The 18,887-nt window shown below is 65.1% G+C and overlaps 2 protein-coding genes across 2 annotated transcripts; one reads left to right on the forward strand and one right to left on the reverse strand.

The window, feature by feature from the left end:
• Positions 1-637: 637 nt before the first annotated feature.
• DES (desmin) lies at positions 638-6,378 on the reverse strand. The gene is made up of 9 exons (XM_074873411.1): positions 5,739-6,378; positions 3,920-3,980; positions 3,647-3,742; positions 3,397-3,558; positions 3,180-3,305; positions 2,218-2,438; positions 2,034-2,083; positions 1,690-1,772; positions 638-1,572 (listed from the first exon to the last, which is right to left on the reverse strand). Exons 1-9 carry the CDS (start codon positions 6,290-6,292, stop codon positions 1,531-1,533), a joined length of 1,395 nt encoding a protein of 464 aa, XP_074729512.1. The 5' UTR covers positions 6,293-6,378; the 3' UTR covers positions 638-1,530.
• Positions 6,379-13,030: 6,652 nt separating this feature from the next.
• DNPEP (aspartyl aminopeptidase) lies at positions 13,031-18,287 on the forward strand. The gene is made up of 15 exons (XM_074873412.1): positions 13,031-13,063; positions 13,202-13,289; positions 13,383-13,471; positions 13,556-13,669; positions 14,013-14,138; positions 14,277-14,407; positions 14,781-14,865; positions 15,324-15,431; positions 15,666-15,743; positions 16,100-16,183; positions 16,451-16,611; positions 16,752-16,791; positions 17,176-17,277; positions 17,605-17,772; positions 18,175-18,287. The coding sequence occupies exons 1-15, from the start codon at positions 13,058-13,060 to the stop codon at positions 18,223-18,225; spliced, it is 1,431 nt and encodes a 476-aa protein (XP_074729513.1). The 5' UTR covers positions 13,031-13,057; the 3' UTR covers positions 18,226-18,287.
• Positions 18,288-18,887: the final 600 nt, after the last annotated feature.

An 18,887-nucleotide genomic window follows, 5' to 3' on the forward strand; every position in this document is an offset into this window, starting at 1 on the left:
AGACAAAGCCAAGACCCCCACACCCTGACCACAGGGAGTGGGAGCACATGTGTTGGGGAGGAGTGGTTGAAGGGGGCAGGTTGAGGCTGGAGGTTGAGACTGGGGTGGGGGCAGGCATGGAGTGGTGGGGCTGATGCCTGCAGGGTGCCGGGGAGGAGGTAGATTTGGGATGAGAGGGGGCTTGGCTTGCAGGTCGGTGTTGATGAGGAGGGGCTTAGAGAGGTCCTGGACAGATGTGGGTCTGGGGCAGGGCTGGCCCAAGTGAGGGCAAAAAGGGGGTGGCTGTGGGGCTGAGAGACACTGGGCCATGGTGTGGGACCCTGGGTGTATGGGGGTGACAGGGGACAGTCACCCAGAGCCCCTTCAAACCTGCTCAGGGCTCACCTGCCACAGCCCCCAGCCCCAGCAGGGCTCCCTCACCCAGTGGGGAAACCCACCTCCACAGGCAGCAGGATGCTTCAGTGTGAGGGATACACAGGTTTGGAGGGAACCAGCAGCCAAGGGAAGAGATGGCTCGGGGGGATGCTGGGTTCCCCATCCACCCCAGCCCTGGGGGCCTGTGCGATGCGCCACCCAGATGTTGCCTCCCCACCACCCTATCCCATCCCTGCCCCAGAGATGCACTGGGAGGAAGGGGTCATGCTCCGCTGTTTATTTCAGCCGCCTGAAGAGTCACGTAGACGCGGTGGGGTGGGGGTGCAGTGGGGCAAGGGGTAGGGGCACCTACCCTGGCCCCCGGGCCTCTCTCCGGCTCGTCTCCTTCTCTCCCCCCTCTCTCCCACTCACTCACTCCTCCTCTCTCCTGTGTCCACCTACAGGTACCCTCTCGGCTCACGAGCCTGGCCCCGTGCAGCCTCCTGCTGCTGGGGGTCCCTGTGATGCGGGGGGCAGGTGCTGCCCTCCTCTGCCCCACGGAGCTGCCTCTGCAGCTCGGGGGAGCACAGGGCCACAGCCCCCCCGGGCCGGGGCAGGGATGCAGGTTGGGAGCACACTGGCTCCGAGCCAGGTGGAGAACAGGGGACTCGGCCCGGACCCCGCTTCTCCCCATCCCTGGCATCGCCGCCACGCACCCAGAGCTTCGGGGAGGCCGGCAGTGCCGGCGCGGGGGGACGGGTGCCCTTTCCTGCGGGATGAACCCTGAGTCCGTGCCCGGTGCGGGGAGGGGGCTGAGGGGGGATCCAGAACCCACTGCTGGGACCATCCGGCTCTCTGGGGAGCTGGCCTAGGCCACCACCTGCTCCCCCAGCCCCTCCTGCCTGTTCCCTCGTCCCCATGCCCCACCGCCCCCCCGGCCCGGGCCTGATCCTGACACTGGCGTTGCCGCTATGAAGCTGCGAAAGCAGAGCGAGCCTTTTGAAGCCAAAGGAGAGAGCCCCGGGGGTGCGAGGGGCCCAGAGGCGGCTGCGCGGGGGGGACCCCTCGGGCAGTGCCAGGGGAGCACTGGGGGCCGAGGTGGGGGGCAGGAGGGGGCTTGGCAACGGGACGGAGGCAGGGACAGAAGGTGCCAGTGGACTGCCGGAGCAGCCTCCTCTACAGCACTTCATGCTGCTGCTGGGTCGCCTCGCTCACCACCTGCGGGGAGAGAGACACCGTGAGACACCATGCCATGCCAGCACCAGAGCCCCGAGCACAGGGACAGGCACCGTGCTTGGCCCCCACCACCCTCCCCCGGTCCCACTCTGCACTCACCTCCCCATCGCGGGTTTCAATGGTTTTGATCATCACGGTCTTTTTGGTGTGCACCTCGGAGCCGCGCTGCTCTGGGCTGGTCTCTGTGGGTGGGAGGACACAGGGGATGGGACCGTGGGGACATGGGTCTGGGACCACTGGGGGGCTTCAGGAGCTCTGGCTGAACCCCCCCTCAGCTCATGACAACACCCAACCGAGTGCCTCCACACCAGGGGCTCAGTGTGACACCCGTGGGTCCCTAATCTGCCAGCCTGGCTGCAGCCCCCCAGAAGGGAGATTTGCCCCCACATTGGGGACCCCTGGGGTCTCATCCCAGATCCTCCTCCTCACAGGGCGATGCTCACCTCGGAAATTGAGTGCGGAGGCGAAGGTCTGGTGCATGGGGATGCTGATCCTGCAGGGACACAGAGGGGAGAGCTCAGCGCCAGCCAGCCCCAACCCTCGGGCAACTGATCATGGGGTGGGACCCCCCCAAAAAAGCTGTCCCTTCTGGTCCCCCCACCTTGTCCTGTCCCCCCCGCTGCTCACCGGTTCTCCTCGCCCTCCAGCAGCTTGCGGTACGTGGCGATCTCCACGTCCAGGGCCATCTTGACATTGAGCAGGTCCTGGTACTCGCGCAGGTGCCGGGCCATCTCATCCTTCAGGTGCCGGATCTCCTCCTCCAGCCGAGCAATGGTGTCCTGGTAGCCACCGGCCTCCCCGGCGAAGCGCTCCTCCATCTCCCGCATCTGGCGCATCAGTGAGTCGTTCTGGGGAAAAAGGGGGGCTCAGCAAGGTGTGGGACCCAGAGGGGCCAGGGGTCACCTGGGGATGCTGGGGGGTCCTAGGGCAGAGCCAGGGATGTGGGGAGAGCCGTGGTCAGCCCTGGGCTGGGTCCAGCTGATGTGGGACCGTGACGGGTGGCCATCACCCTCCGTCGGCCCAGCACTGGGCAGCAGGGTCTAGCAGGAGCAAGCTGGGCAGGTGCTGGGCAACCCCATCACACTTTGTCTGAGTGCCCAGGCCCCCCAGAAAAGCCACCTTACCCCAGCAGGAGGGCACGGAGAGGTTCAGGAGCACCAGACAACTGCCCAAGGGTGGCACTGCCAACTGGTGGCTGCTGGCTGCTCCTGTGACCATGACTGTGCCAGAGCAGGACTGTTGTGCCCTGTTTGTTTGCAATCACCTTCCCAGCCTGCAACCAGACACCCCGAGCCCTGCACCCGCCTGTCTGGAGCCTCCCAGGCTGGGGCACCTTTTGCAATCTGCGCCTTGACCCCGGGGCTCTGCCAAAACACTTCACAGGGGCCCAGATTGCCACTAGGGGAGGCGCAGCCCAAATTTGGGGTATGAGTCCCCCCATGGAAGCAATGAGTCCCCCCATGGAAGCAACTCAGAGAGCTGGGAAGAGTCCCCCACCGCAAAGAGGTACCAGAGGTTCCTGAGCAGCCCTGGAGCAACAGATCCCCGCAGGGAAGCTGGGGGTCCCCCTGACACTGCCCACAGCTCACCGTGCCCTTGAGGGCATCGATCTCGCAGGTGTAGGACTGGATCTGGTGCCGGTACTCCATCATCTCCTGTTTCGCCTGCCGCAGCGCGTCATTGTTCTTGTTGGCCGCCTGCGTCAGGTCAGACACCTGGGGAGAGACCAGGGTCAGCGGGCACGGCCACCAGGATGGCTGGGACCCCCCATGCCGGGGCCAGCCCAGAGCCTGACACCTCCTGCACCTTGGACTTGTACCACTCCTCGGCCTCAGAGATGTTCTTGGCAGCAATGCTCTCATACTGAGCACGGATGTCCCGCAGCGCAGCTGTCAGGTCGGGCTTGGAGATGTCCATCTCCACCTGGATGTGCTGCTCCTGCAGCTGAGCCTGCAGCTCCCGGATTTCCTGGGGGGACAAAGTGACATCTTAGGGCACCTGCTCTGTCCCTTGGCTCCATGGGTGCCTATGGAAAAGGAGGCCACCCCTGACCTACCTCCTCGTGCACCTTCTTGAGGAAGGCGATCTCCTCCTGCAGTGACTCGATGCGTCTTTCCAGGTCGATTCTTGCCAGTGTGGCCGCGTCCACGTCCTGGGGCAACACAGAGTGAGGGGTAGTGGTGAAGAGTGGGGTGAGGGCATGGGGGTTGGAAGGTGCAAAGCTGTGCCCAGGGCCATGCCGTGGTGCTGGGGCTGGGCTGCCGGGGGGGAGATGGAGGTGGAAGGGGAGGTGGGAGTCCCACACCGCACGGTGGGGATGGGTACTCACAGCTCTGAAAGCAGCTAGGTTGTTCTCAGCCTCCTCCTTCAGCTGGATCTCCTCTTGGAGCCTGCAGGCAGATAGGGGAGGTTAGGGGGCTCTGGATGAAGCCCTGTCCCCCAGTGGCAATGTCCCCCCGAGCTGTCCCTGAGCCCAGCATGGCCCGGTAGGAAGACGGCGGATTGTCCTGCATTCTGGCAGGCAGCAGGAGGGCTGGCGGGGGGCCAGGGGCTCTTCCTCCCATTCCCTATTATAGTCAACGCCGGAGAGAGCACAAAGGCATGAGGTCAGCTCGGTGCCATGTGCGCTGCCCCGGCCCTTATAGGGGAGAGTGGCCAGCAGCCGGGGGGTCAGGATGCAGGATTCTGCACCAGGGCCCCAAGGAAAGGCCAACAGCTGAGCTGTCCCAGGGAGAGCAGGACAGGCAGGTCTCAGTGATGCTGTGGGACAGGGGTATGGAGCAGGGATCGCTGGGGTGTGAGCCCAAGGTCAGGGCTGGAGATCTGGGCTGTGCCAGGGGAGGGGCAGTGCCACAGGCTTGCCGGTCAGGGGGAAGGCAGCGGGGAGGAGGCAGAGTTCCCCGGACAGTGCTGGCACACAAGGTGGCAGGAACTTGACACCTGTTTGTTCTGGCCCTGCTCCTCCCCTGACATTGAGAGATCCTCCATGCCCCCACCCCCAGCCTCCCAGCATCAGGGGCTCTGCCCCACCAGAACCCCAGCGCTGGCTGTCTGGGGAAGGGGCTGGGGTCGTGGGGGGAGGCAGCAGGTTGTGTCACCCCCAGGAGATGGGGACTCGGTGTCCCCGGGGCACAGGGGCCAGGAGGGAAGGTGCAGACCAGCATCAGAACAAGTGGCTGTCCCTGAGCATCTGCCCCTGCTGCCTGGTGCCCCCACACTGGTCAGTCCCTGGGGGCTCACTCAGCCCCTGTGGCTAATCCTGCCAGGCCCCAGCCCCCTCTCTGGCACCACCCAGACCCACAACATCCTTGGGGGGTCCCTGCTGCTTCCGGGGCACCATGGACACCCACGGCAGTCCTGAAGCATCCCTGGCATGCGGAAGTGTGGCCGCTTCCTCCTCTCCCTCCTTCATGTCCGGAGATGGTGGAGTACCCCCCCCACTCCGGTCATCCTCCCCCTCTCTTCCGCCTGCCTAGCTGCCTCCATCTGTCTGTCTGTCCCACAGGGCTCAGCTCACCGATGGGCTCGCCAGCCCTCCCTGGCATGAGCAGGGATGGGGACCCTGGAGTGGGACACTCTGATCTCCCAACTCTGGGGGTCCCGTGGCATCACAGCCTGTCCTCGGCTCCGCTGTGAGGGAGGGCATGGGGAACACCCCTGCTGCCAGAGCCATCCTGCCCACTGCATGCTGCCTGGGCACCTGGTGAGGGCAAGCAGTGGCCATCTGGAGTGCCCTGATGAGATGCCCAGGCTGTGGGCATCTCCTTTGCCCTGCCCCACACTGCTGGGCCAGTTCTGCCTCACCTGCACCACACTGTGGATCAAGAAGCACCCACACTGGCATAGTGAGTCTCAGGTGCCCTTCTCTCTCCCAGAACTTACAGCCACCATGCCAGGACCTGGCACCCTGCAAAGTACCCTGCAGGCGGGTGCAGCCAGTGAGAGAGACACAGCTGGGGTGCTCTCCCACCCCAGGAGACAGGGAAAGGGGGACAGGGTAGCGGGACCATGATGGACTCTGAGAGTGGGGTACAAGGAGAGCAGTGAGCACCCAAGGGGCTGTCAGGGCGAGCTCTGCCACCATCCATCCCTAGGGACAGAGATGCACAGATGGATGCCCACAGGGACATGCCGGAGCCCCTCCTCACCTCTGCTTGAGCTTCTGCAGGTCATCGAGCAGATTGTCACGCTCGACCTCGACACGAGCCCGCTGGCTGGTGAGCAGGTCCACCTGGCGCCGGAGCTCCCGCAGCTCCTCCTCATACATCTCAGCCACACGGGTGGGCTCCTTGCCCCGCAGGCGGTTCACCTCAGCCGTCATGAGGGCATTCTGCTGCTCCAAGAAGCGCACCTTCTCGATGTAGTTGGCGAAGCGGTCATTGAGCTCCTGCAGCTCCACCTTCTCGTTGGTACGGGTCTGGAGGAACTCCTGGTTCATGGCATCGGCCAGGCTGAAGTCCAGCAGCTCACCAGCACCTTGGTAGGCGCTTTGGTAGGAGCGCAGGGGTGTCACACGGGTGGCGCGGAAGCTGGACAGGCTGGGGACGGCTGAGGAGCGGGACACCTGGTAGACGCGGGAGGTGACGGAGCTGCCGCTGCTGCCCTTGCCCCCGAAGGAGGCGCGGGAGAAGACCGGGGAGCCACCACCGAAGGTGCGGCGGTAGGATGAGACCCGCTGGCTGGAGGAGTAGGACTGGCTCATGGTGGCGGCGGCGTGGGGCGGCGAGGCCGGAGCAGGGAGCAGGCAGTGGGGCTGGCGAGCGGCCGGCAGCTCGGGAGGCGTCGGGAGGGGACCCGCGCCGCCGCTATTTGTATCCTGCTGACATCACCCGCCCCTCCTGCTGCCGGGCAGCTGGGGGATGCTGCTGCGGGGGGGGGGAACAAGGCTGCCAGCCCCCGCCCACTGTCCCTCACCTGCCCACACCGCCGGGCCACAGATCTCTGGGTGGATGACAACGATGTCTGTGGACCCCCAGGGACACCCAGACCCTGCCAGTGTATCAGTCTTCCCCCAGGCCCCCACCACACTGCCCTGTCCCTGGGGGTGTGAGGGGGGGAAGTGGGTCAGGCTAGTGGTGAGCCCCCCATCACTGCTCAGACCCCCATAGGGGTGCAGTGCCACCCACGGGGGGCCCGGACAGACAGCCTGGGCTGATGCCAGGAGGGGAAAGAAGGGGACTCAGCCCTTCACACTGTCACTTGATCCTCTCAAGCCAGGCTCCATGTCCAGTAGGCACGGTCCCCAGTTTGGACTTGAGCACCCCAAAATGACCCTGATGATGCCCTGACCCGCCCCACAGCTCAGCTCTCCATGCAGGGCCAGACTCCAGCGCCCCCCACTCAGAAAGGGGGAAAGGGAGTGCTCTGGGGAGGGGGTGATGTGGAGGGCACCCCTGCCCTGAGTGTGCTTGTGCTGACACACCACCCAAACCCCCCTTTCTGATACAGGGGGCTGAGCACCAGCCCGGGGCTGGGTGCTTTTGGGGTGCTGCTGAGTGACCCCGAGCAGGTGCTGGGTCCAAGCAGCCCTGGTGATGTCACCCCCCAGGTCCTCTCTCCGGCACATTCCCGAAGCAGCAGGCACCCAACCAAAATAGCCTCCCCAGCTCATACGCGTGGGACATACGTGGTATTTATAGCTGGGGGAGGCACCCTGTTAACCCTTTGTGTGCCAGGCATGTGGAGAGCACGGCTGGATGGGGACCCTGCCCAGAGTAGCCCCAGCCCCTCTCAGGTGTCCATCACCCCAAGAGCAGGAGAAGGTCCTCAGGTCATCCCAGGGCACTGCAGGCTCTGTCCTGTCTCCTCAGCCTCCCCCTTGGCCCAGCAGTACTTCAGGGAGCTGAAAGTCCAGCCCAGCTCCCCAAATCTTCCCAGAATGGGGAATACCCCAGTTCACCCCAGGAGCCCCAGCGTAGCTTCCCACCTCCTGGACAGGCGGTGGTCCAGGACAGGGACCCCCGGGGCCATGCACAAACCCCTCCCAACTGACAGGGACATCCTGAGGGAAGGGGGCTGTGCTGGTGGAACTCCTCGGGGGGTTGCCCCTTGCCTGGGCAGCACCACCTCCTCCCCAGACCCCCCTGGCACACCTGGTGACCCCCAGCCCTGACAAAGCCAGGCTGTTTTGGCTGACATCAGCTGGCACAGCCCCAGTGCCTCTGTCCCTGAAGGCCCTGGCAGAGGGGACCACAGTGCCACCAGGCATGGGGTGACTCAGCAGCAGGAGCAGCGCTCAACCCTGCCTGGCCCTGCACCTCCCGGCCCTCCAGCCCAACTCAAAAGAGGATGCTGAGAGGTGCCAGGGCTCTCCCCAGCAGCATCAGCATAGCAAAGGCTTGGGCTTGGTCACAGCAGCATCCTCAACTGCCCTGGCTCTGGGAGGCGCTCCTGCCTGCTCCTTGCCAGCCCCCTACCACTTGGGGGCCAGCAAAGGTCTGGGCCCTGCAGCCATGCAGGTGGAGAAGCTTGACACGCTGCATCCAGGCTAACCCCCCAAGCCCCCCATCCCCTGATCCCCTCCCACCCGCCTAGACGTAGCGTAATGCGGCAGCTTCCCGGAGGATGCACACTGCCTGGCGGAGCCTGCCTTTAAAAGGGAAGGTATTTCCAGATGGGGTTATTTCAACCCAGCACAGGGGGGAGGATGGAAGGAAGGGCGGGAGGGAGAAGATGGAAAAACAGACAACATCTTTCCTCCTCCTGGCCCTGCTCCGAGTGCACCCTGCACCTCCCTGAGTCCTGCACGTGTGCCCTGCCTGCGCCATGAGTGCTGGCAGGGTGGCATGCCAGCCCTTGGCTGGGTTGCAGAGAGGCAGGTGGGTGCCCACACCAACATGGGGGACCCCAGGGGTCTGGGCCAGCACGGTGCCAGCTGTTCTGTTCAGCCATCCCTTCCGGAGACCCCATCCTGCTGCCCTGACGGCTGGGGTGTGGGGACGATGGGCCCCCCAGGGGTGGTGTGTCCAGTGGTGCTCGGCACCCTATCCTGGTGCTTCAGGTAGGGCAATGCGAACCCCACCCCAGGCCTGGAGAGCCCTTGTCCCCATCTCCATCCCACAGAGCAGCAGGATGCAGATTTGGGGTGCCCTGGAGAGGGGAAATGGACTCCTGGGCACTGCTGCTAGGAGGGGAAGCAGCTCAGAGGGGTTAAGCAGGAGCATCCTCCTGACCCTGCCCTAGAACAAACTGTTTGAAGTGGCCTTTCCTCAGCTGCTGTGACAGCCTTCCGGGATGGCTCCGTGCAGGCAGCGGCCCCACAGCTATCAGAGGACGGACGAATGCCTTGGACTTTCCACAGCCTCTTAGGAAAGCCCCGTCTGCATGTGGGACCTGGCGGCATGGGAAGCAGGGGGTGAGGAGCAGGACCGGGGGACCCTGCCAGAGCCCCATCCCAGGGACACTGCGCCAAGCACTCTGTGCCAGCTAAAGCCCCAGGGGCTGCAAAAAGTGAAAAGAGCGAGGAGACTGCAGAGAGCAGCAGTGCAAGGGTGCCTCCCGTCCTGTCCCGTCCCATTCAGCTTCACCATGGCTCCATCCCAGGCCGGGCTGACCCAGACTAGCGGAGCCTGGGAAGCGGCCCCCGAGTCCCGGTGCTGGCCCAGCCCCAGCTTCTGACAAGCTGTGGGACGAGGTTGCTGCTGGGAAGGCATCGGGAGCTGGAACGTTAAACAACTCCATCCGGTCATGACATCCCTGTGAGTGAAGCCAGCTGCATCCCACAGCCGCCCCTCCTCCCTGGCCCTCCCTCCCCACTGCTCCCCCAGGATTTAAGCCACCCGGGGAGCCAGGCACAGCCTCCCTGGCCTACGGGCATCTGAGCTTGGAGCTGGGCAGGATGCAGGAATGGGGTGCTGGCTCCTCCTTGGCCCTGTACCCTGCCACTGGGGCCTCTGCGCCCCCCTTGCGCCTGGCCCTGGCTCAGGGGTGAGCGGAGGGATGGGAATGAAGCAGTGAGGGCATCCACCCCCTCCCTCCTGGCCCCCAGCCGTCTCCCTGTCTCCCGCTCCTTTTACAGCCATGAGCCTCCCAGGCGCCTTTACCCTAAGAAGGAAGGACCGTGCGGCCCATTCCCCGGCGCTGACGGACCCAGGGCACGTGCTATTGTCTAAATAGGAGATGGTTCTCCTTCTCCACCTGGACCATGGCCCAGCCCGGCTCGCCAGAGTCCTGGGAGCTGGTGGGTGCCCTGTAGGCTACAGCCCCCCACCCACTGCTCATCCCAGCTGCCCGGATGCCTTTGCCCACCCCAGAGCTCAGTGACAGCAGTGTGGGCACACAGCCTGTCTGACTGTCCCCAGTCCCCACCCCTGTGTCCCCAGGTGATGGGCATGCTGGGGATGATGGCCTGTCTCCGAGTGGCACAGCGATGCTGGGGGTGTTTGACTGCTTCCGTGGCATGTGTGGATGCTGGGGGTGTCCAGATATCCCCCATAACCTGTATGGATGCTGGGGGGCATTTGCTTGCCCCCCTGGGTCTATCTAGGTCCTCAGGGTGAGTTGCTGCCTCTGTGGTTCACAAGGGTGCTGGGGGTGACCTGTTGTCCCCAGGGACATGTAGATGCTGGAGGAGACCAGCTACCTCCATGTCCATGCAGATGCTCGAGGCGTATACCTGCCCCCATCACTCATCTCCAGCTAGCCCTGCAATCTGTGGGGATGCTGGGGTGTTCACCCATCCCCACAGCCCAGGGGCAAGCTGAGGATGTCCACCTGCCCTTGTGGTCCATGGGGACATTCACCTGCCCCAGTGGTCATGGGGATGCTGGAGGTGTCCAGCTGCCTCACAATCCACGTGGATGTAGGGCTGACTGGCCAGCCTCGTGGTCCATGAGGATGCCGGGGTGCCTGCCTGCCCTCCCACAGGCCTCAGTGGCATCACTCATGCCAGTGAGATGAGGTAGCAGTTACCCGTTCCATCAGTGCATCACTGGCGGCTCATGTAAGGCATGGTGGCCATTCACTCAGCCTCCAGCAATGCCTGGGCAGTGATTTCACTTTCCCATGCTCAGACACGTGGGCCGGGATGGGGGGGGACCACCTCGATGGGTGCCATCCCTGTGCTCATCCTGGCAGGGCGGGCAGGGAGGGGGTCCAGGCAGCCTGGCAGGCAGCGGAGAAGGGGGCGGCACTTCCTGGAGCTCTGGCTGTGTTTACAGGCTCCAGTCCTGGGCCATCTCTCCGTTAACCCCTTCCAGTAGGGCTCAGCTCTGACTGTCCACCCCCAGAGCCACCCGCTGCTCCAGGGAACGCTTCCTGGAGCAAAGTGTGCAGGGCACCCCACCCTGGGCTGCCAGGGGATGTGGGAAGGGGCACAGTGCCCTGTCCCCACCGGTCCTGCCCCTGCCAGGCACCCCAGGCCACACACGAGCCCAGCAGCGGGGTACAAGCACCCCGAGGAGCAGCTGGCGTCGGTTCGGGGGGGCTGCCTGGGGGTTCCCTGCTGCACTGGGGGTTCTGTGGGGCAGAGAGGGATGGGGACAGGAGCAGCGCCTTCCCAGGAGCACAGTGATGGGGCGGGGGGCGGCCGCAGCAGGTGCTGCGCAGCCCCCGGCATCCAGCCAGGGGTGAGTCAGAGCCCACCCAGAAATAGCCAGTGGGAGCTTTTTCTGGAAGCCCCGCTGCTCCGGGAATAGCTGTGGCACGCCAAGGCGCTGCCCTTTGCTCGCGCCTGCAGGGCTGGGCAAGGGCCACACCCGGCCCTGCCACTCACCCCTGGCTCCCGCCACCCCAGGTCTGGGCACCCCCCGGTCCTGCACCCACCTTCCCCCTGGGACCCATCTGCCCTGGGCACCCATGTCTGCTGGGTACCCACCCACTCGGGGCAGCCACCAGCTGGGGGACGATGGGCTCCAGGCAGCTGTGCTGCAAATGTCCCCAGATGTCCCCCAGGCATGGCCTGGGGACCACCAGGCAGCACCCGGCCCTGAGCTGGGTGCCTGCAGCAGTGTGGGGTGATGCTGGCAGGAGGAGCGGGGGAATGGCTGCCTGGCACCCACATCCCTTTGGCAGGAGGGTGCAGGGCAGGGGGAGCACCTGGCGCCACGCTGGGGTGCTGGGTGCCTGCTCCCAGCCTGGTCCCATCTCAGTGGAGCGCTGGCCCTGTGTTTTGCTGTGGTGGCTGTGGTTGACATGGAGACCCTCCAGCTGTCTGCTCGCAGGGTGCCAGGCAGTGGGGGTGCTCGTTCCCTTTTGAGGAGGGGGGAGAGGCAGGTGCTGGGGGCTGTGAGCATAAATCCAGAGCTGTCATGAGCTCCCGGCATGGCAGGTCCCAGGGTCAGGGGCAACAAGACCACCAGTTTCCAGTCCCCAGGACACGGGCAGTGTCTCTGTCTCCAGCTAACAGGGTGCTCACACTGGTGACTCAGGAGCTGGGAATGCGGCTGTTAGGGAGCGCCTGGGCCCCACGCACCGCTCACAGGCTGCCATGTCCCTCCTCCGGCCACACACCCATCACCAGGAAGACACAGGATCCTGCTGGGAAATGATGCACGAGCACTGGTGGAACCCAAAACCCCACTGCTGCACCCCGGGCCATGCCGGGGACACAGCCAAGGGCAGGAGCCACCCCAATCCGTGCGAGACCCAGGGGTCCCATCCCCTAGATGCGCCCAGGCCGTGCCCCTGCGGAGGCTGGCTGGCAGCTGGGGTGCTGCCCTGCCACCACGCCAGCTCCCAGCACCCCGCTGTGCCTCGCTATCACTCAGGGACATTGGTCCCCAACATGGCACCGAGGGCTGGTGCCTTGTTTTCTGTGAGGGCCGAGCAGTGCCAAGGTGGGGGAGCAGCAACGATGGGGGGCTGCAGCTTGGCTTACACCAGTGACTCCCCCCAAAGACACCCAGCTTTTGGGAAGCGTGTGTGTGTTCCCCTGTGCACTCGCACCCCTGGGCAGCAGGGGGACAGCTGCAGGCGGGCCAAGCCCTGTTTTGGGGTGGCCCCTACTCACCTGGTGCCTGGAGTTGGGGCACCCCGGGGCAGCACTGGGTGACCTTCCCTGGGGAGCCTGTCCCTGCCCCTTGGTTCCCACCACAGTCCCCCCCGGCTGCGCCTGGCTGCCACCCAGCCACCCCCGAGCTCTGCCCTGGCTTTGGCATGCACCGGCTTTGCCAGGGTGCGGGGTGCGGGGTGTGGATTGCATGGTGTGAGGTGCATGGTTTGGGACGCAGGGTACATGGTGTGGGGTGCAGGGGGTGGATTTGCAGGGTGAAGGGTGAAGAGTATGGATTTTGGGGTTCAGGGGGTGGATTTTCAGAATAAGGGGTGCAGGGTGTGGATTGCAGGGTGCAGAGGGTGGGGTGCAGGGTGTGGATTTCAGGGTGCGGGGTGTGGATCGCGGGGTGCAGGGGCTGGATCGCGGGGTGCCGGGGGTGGATCGCGGGGTGCAGGGTGCACAGTCCGGGGTGGGCGCATTCCTCCGCGCCAGCAGGGGGCGCGCCGGGCGGGGCGGGGCGGGGCGGCGGCGGCCATGCAGGTACCGGGCGGGCGCGGGGCGGGGGTCGGGCCCCGTCCGGGGCTGGGGGGGGCGGGGGCGGGTGTCCCGGGCCCACGGGGGGTCCCGGGCCGGGGTGGGGGTGGTGCCGGCGCTGTCCGGTGACGGCGGTGCCCGCAGGCGGCGGCGCAGGGCTCGAAGCAGGCCGCACAGGCGGCGGCGCAGGAGCTGGTGAAGTTCGTGAACCGGAGCCCCTCGCCCTACCACGGTGAGGAGCCGCCGGGCCCGCCCGGTCCCCCGCTTCCCTTTCCCTTCCCCTCCCCTCGGTGCGGCCTCCCTGACGGCTTTTCCGCTCCCGCAGTGGTGGCCGAGTGCCGCAGCCGGCTGCTGCAGGCCGGCTTCCAGGAGCTGAAGGAGACGGAGCACTGGGAGGTGCGGCCCGCGCAGAAGGTGGGCCCGGCCGGGGGCAGGGCGGCGGCGGCGGGGAGGTGGCGGCGGGGCAGCCGGCCCTCACCCCTGTCCCTCTGCCCCCAGTACTTCGTCACCCGGAACTACTCCACCCTCATCGCCTTCGCCGTCGGCGGCCAGTTCCAGCCCGGGAATGGGTTCAGCCTGCTGGGGGCACACACCGACAGCCCCTGCCTCAGGGTAAGGCTGGCCAGCCGGGTGCCTTCCCCCGGGGCTGGGGACTTCTCTGGTGCCCTCCAGTTTCACTCCACAAGCAAAAGCTACTCTGACTCCCGCTGTGGCCCACAACACCGTTACTGGGTGCCTACACCTCCCAAATCTGCCACCCAGAGCGGCCGACACTGACCCCCTGCATTGCTCCACCTGCTGTTCACGCCTCTGTGTCCCCTGCCCTACAAAGCACCTCACAGCACCCTGCGCTGACAGGATCAGCAGTGAGACTCCGGGTCCAGTCCAGTCCCCACCAGTTACCTGGTCCCCGGGGCTTTGCAGTGCTGGCAGTGCCACCTCTGCTCTCACCCAGGTGAAGCGGCGCTCTAAGCGGGAGCAGGTGGGCACGGTGCAGGTTGGCGTGGAGACCTATGGAGGGGGTATCTGGAACACCTGGTTCGACCGTGACCTCACCGTGGCCGGGAGGGTGATCATAAAGGTGAGCCTGATTTGGGACAGGCACAGTGGGCTAGCTGTGTGCCCCTGGCTCTGGATCCATGACTTCCACCCAGAGCAGGACCCAGTGCAACCTCTCAGCCCTGCAGGCCTGGCCCCAGCAGTCCTCCTTGTGTTTCAGGACCCAGCCACAGGGCGCCTGGAGCAGCGCCTGGTACGTGTGGAGCGGCCCATTCTCCGCATTCCCCATCTGGCCATCCATCTGCAGCGCAGCATCAATGAGAACTTTGGGCCCAACACCGAGCATCACCTGTAAGGCCTGGCTCAGTCCTGACCCCTGGCCAGCCCTCAGGAGGGCTGGGACCCAGCTGGAGCAGTGCCCAGCCTCGGCTGTCTCCCTTTGGCAGCCACTCATCACAGTGGGGAGGTCTGCAGTGGCTTTACTTAGCCCCTATAGAGTCCTCTCAGGAGATGCTTCCAAGCTTGGGACTTGGGAAGGGACACTGGGGTGTCCTGAGGTGGCACAATAGATCTGTGCTTGAAAGGTTGTGTGTCTTTGCTCCATTCGGCATGGCAGTCACTCCCTGGAGGAGCAAGGCAGGCACCCCAGGAAGGTTTGGTTGTGTGTGACCCAAGCAGGAGAGGTGAGCAAAGCCCGGGAGCTAACGGCACCATTTCCCCACAGGGTTCCCATTCTGGCCACTGCTGTGCAGGAGGAACTGGAAAAGAAGGTGCTTACGGAGGCCAAACCTTGCAGTGCTGCAGCCCAGGTGAGCCAGGTGCCAAGGACTAGCAGGGGCGCTCACTAGGACCTTACACTTGTCACCTTTGATTTCCAGTCTTCAGGGACCTGCCAGGCAGGTTCCCCTTCTCCCCATGGACCTTCCACTCTGCCCCAGAGCTGTGTGCACGACATGTCTGCTCAGCCCTCTCCCTGTTCCCACCCTGATCTGCAGCCATCATATAAAAGGGGGGTGCAGCCCCTGTAAAGCTGTCACAGTCTCCCTGCGGAGGCAGGGATGGGAGGGGAGGTTGCACAGAAGGCAGAGCGCTCCTCACTGCACCCTGAAAATGGCCCTGCTGTCCTGTGTGAGGTGGGGGCTTGAACACGGGACGTGTTAGGAGGAGGGAGGACTGTGTCAACGTGAGTGAGGTGTGGGACAGCTCTGCCAGGGGAAACGGGGCATTTCCACTGCCTGTCCTGCCCGCAGCTCTGCTTTCTTCCCAGACAGAGCGGCACAGCCCTGTCCTGCTTTCCCTGCTCTGCCCTCAGCTGGGGGTGAAACCGGAGCAGATTGTGGAGCTGGAACTATGCCTGGCGGATACACAGCCAGCGGTGAGTAAGGGCAGGAGCCTCCCTCTGCCTGCACGCAGCCTGCGGGCTGGCACTGCACAGGTTTTAGCCGGCACGCTTCCTCTGCCTGGGGTGTGCCAGGGCTTGGAGCTGAGCAGAATGAGAGAAGGCAGCTCCTAGGGTAAGACATGAGGGGACTGGAATGAAGACCCAGTGGCAGGTACGTTTTGCTGACCCAGAGCCTGTACCCTGCTCCTCCTGGCTCTCTGCCTGCAGACGCTGGGTGGTGCCTTCGACGAGTTCATCTTCTCCCCGCGCCTGGACAACCTGCACAGCTGCTACTGTGCCCTGCAGGTGAGCAGGAGGGAGAAAGGAGCCTGGAGCCTGCAGTATGGCCCCTGCGCACCCCAGCTCAGCTTAGCGGGGCTGTGGGCTGGCCCAAGGCTCAGATGGGAGGCATGTTCCTATGGGGTGGGTCTGGCTTGGTGGAGAATCTGGAATTGGATGGGGACTACCCCGTTTGATGGGTGGGGGGGGTTCCCAACAGCTCCCAGGGGTGACTCCTGCTCTCGCTGGGCAATATGTGTGTGCCCACAGCTCCCTTCCTTGGTGCTTTGGGCTCTCTTGGGGAAGTTCCTGCTGGCGTAGTGCTGAGCTTCCTGGGATGGGCTGGCACTCAAGCTGGTGTCCTTTCTCCTCTAACCCTGCAGGCCTTGATTGACTCGTGCGCGACACCCTCCTCCCTCTCCCAGGAGCCCAACGTGCGTCTCATCGCGCTCTATGACAACGAGGAGGTGACTGAGGGGCACAGTCCTGGGGTGGCTGGCACATTCTTTCTCTCTGCCCCAGCCGTGCCTAGCAGGAGCTAGATCTCAGGCCCCAGTGGGGCAAGCCAGGGTTTGCTTACTCCCCCTGTGGAGCGTGGCCCAGGCAGGGGCTGGGAAGCACTGGTGTGCTTGAAACTAGCTCTGCTGGCTTTGGGGAGTCTCTATCACTCAGACGAGCCCTGGGGTGCTGGGAGGTTGTGCTGCGTGGGTCCTGCTGATGGTAATCCTTGACAGGTAGGGTCAGAGAGTGCACAGGGCGCGGAGTCCTTGCTGACGGAGCTGGTGCTGCGCCGGATCTCGTCATCACCACAAAACCTGACAGCCTTTGAGGAGGCTGTGGCCAAGTCCTACATGATCAGCGCCGATATGGCCCACGCTGTGCACCCTAACTACGTGTGAGTAGTCTGAGCAGGGCAGCCTGCCCTGCCGGCTGGGAAGACGTATCCCCTCATTCCCCAGGGAGTACAGCCAGGACAGGCCTTGTTGCAATAAGGAGGGAGGGCTGTAGCATGAAACTCCTGATTCTCTTTTGCAGGGACAAGCATGAGGAGAATCATCGTCCAGCTTTCCACAAGGTGAGGGCAGCCCTGTGCTTTGGGCTGGGACAGGTGCTGTCTGTCCTGCAGCGCTGTGAAGTGCCCAGCTGCTCTCCCGAGCACGGTCCCCGGGTGAAACTCAACGGCACTCAAATAGGAGACGTTTGTCCCCCAGCACGATTTGGCCGTGCCACACCTCTGGTGTTAATCACTTGGGACCACAGCCTTGCCCTGGAGCCCTTCCCTGCTCTGAGCTGGGGCTGTCCCCACGGCAGGGCTGTCCCCATCCCCACGGATCACCCAGGGAGGGGACAGTGGACTGGTGGGTTGGGGCGGGGTGGCCCTGCCTGGGCACAGGTGTTGCCAGAGCCACTGACTGTCCCCGGTGCCAATCACGGGCCTGCGGTGCCTTCCCTTGCGCAGGGCCCTGTCATCAAAGTGAACAGCAACCAACGCTACGCCTCCACGGCTGTCACCGAAGCAGTCATCCGGGACATCGCCGCCCGCGTGGGTGTCCCGCTGCAGGTGAGCGGGGCTGGGCGAGCCCTCCGTGAGCATTAGCGGCTTGGGCTGCAGCCCTGCCCCTGTGCCAAGCACCCACCCCTCAGTTACAGTGTCTGTCCCCGCCAGTGTCCGCTTTGGGGCTCCAGCTCCAGGGCTGCCTCAGGGAACGGGCTCAGGAGCCGGGGGAGGGCCTGGCCTGAGCATGGCCCATCTCTGGGGGATTTTGCACCCTGGCTCGGGGCCGGTGCTGCTTCCCTGTCCCAGGTTGCATCCCTTCAGGCCCAGGGGGCCTGTGTGGGAAGCCGTGAGGCAGTGTGGGGAGCTGCTGAGGCCTGTGTCCCGGTGCAGGAGTTCATGGTGCGCAACGACACGCCCTGCGGCACCACCATCGGCCCCATTCTGGCCTCCCGACTGGGGCTGCGCGTGCTGGACATTGGCTGCCCGCAGTTGGCCATGCACTCCATCCGGGAGATGTGCTGCACCTCAGGGGTGCTCCAGAGCATCACCCTCTTCAAGGTGAGCCCCCTGCCCCCCCTCCTGCACCAAAGCCCCCTCCCTGCTGCTCCACGTCTCCTGCATCCCTGTGTCCCCATCCAGCCCCTGCCTTGGGACCATCCCCCCAAATGCCCCACCCCTGCTCTGGAGCAGCGCAGGTACTGGCTGCTTTTGGAGGTGCCCCCTCACATCCCAGCCTTCCCTGGCGACTGCCATCCCCAAATGGTTCCTATGGCAACCTGCGCTAGCCTTGAGTCAGTGATGGGTTACTATGGCGACACGGTCCTGCTCTCTGCGAGTAGCTGCCTGCTATGATGCCGCGTGCGCGTAACCCAACAGGGAGCCTCTGCCTGCCCCCGCTGCCTGTCCCCTCCACCCTGTGCCACCCTGCCTGGCTCTCCTTGACAACTTGTCTCCTTCCAGGGCTTCTTCGAGCTCCTGCCGGCAATCAGCAGCAACCTGGTGGTCGACTGAGGGCGGTGGGGAGGGAGTGGCCGTGGCGTCGGCCCTGGGGCCATTAAAGCATCTCTGTCTCACCAGCGAGTGGTCTGTGAGCGCGGCTGGGGGCGGGGCTGATGCACCCGGGTCCCCCGAGGGACTCCCGTGACTCCCACCTGTGCTCTCCCGTGGGGCTGGGCGCGGGAGCTGTTCACCCCCTCGGTGCCGTGTCAGGTGGAGGGTGCCAGCTAATGGGCAGAACGCGGCTCTGCCCTCACAGGGAGAGCTGGGGCAAGGGTGGCCCCTGCCTCCTGCAGCTCTGGGGCTGCCCCTGTCCATCCCCAGGGCCTGCCCTGCCACGGCCAGGGGCGTGTCAGCTCCTGCCCGGCGCTGCCAGTCCCAGGGCTGCAGCCGCTGCCTGCAGCTGGGGCCTTCCCCGCCCGCTCCCCTCCCGCCCTTCCCGCGGCGGCGCGGCTGGGCGGGGCTGTGAGGGTGTGGTCCGGTGCTGGCCGCTCATTGGGCTCTTCTTGTGGGCGTGGCCTGTGCAGGAGCCAGTGGGGCCGCAGGGCTGGGAAGGGGCAGGCGGTGATTGGCGGAGGCGCTGCGGCACACCCCTTGGGGGGCGTGGCTCGCCTCTGGGGAGGTGATTGGCGCGGTGCTCCTCCGTCCCCCTCACGCCCCCCCCCACCCCTCGGGGC

Source organism: Strix uralensis, chromosome 6 (assembly GCF_047716275.1).
Source record: "Strix uralensis isolate ZFMK-TIS-50842 chromosome 6, bStrUra1, whole genome shotgun sequence".
Lineage (NCBI taxonomy): Eukaryota > Metazoa > Chordata > Aves > Strigiformes > Strigidae > Strix > Strix uralensis.

Excerpts from the sequence above, each read along its gene's own strand:
- DES (XM_074873411.1), bottom strand. The coding sequence starts at position 6,292 with ATGAGCCAGTCCTACTCCTCCAGCCAGCGGGTCTCATCCTACCGCCGC. Across the intron at positions 3,743-3,919 it reads ACCTAGCTGCTTTCAGAGCT|GACGTGGACGCGGCCACACT; the intron begins GTGAGTACCCAT and ends GTGTTGCCCCAG. Across the intron at positions 2,084-2,217 it reads CTGGAGGGCGAGGAGAACCG|GATCAGCATCCCCATGCACC; the intron begins GTGAGCAGCGGG and ends GTGTCCCTGCAG.
- DNPEP (XM_074873412.1), top strand. Across the intron at positions 14,866-15,323 it reads CTTGCAGTGCTGCAGCCCAG|ACAGAGCGGCACAGCCCTGT; the intron begins GTGAGCCAGGTG and ends CTTTCTTCCCAG. Across the intron at positions 16,792-17,175 it reads ATCGTCCAGCTTTCCACAAG|GGCCCTGTCATCAAAGTGAA; the intron begins GTGAGGGCAGCC and ends TCCCTTGCGCAG.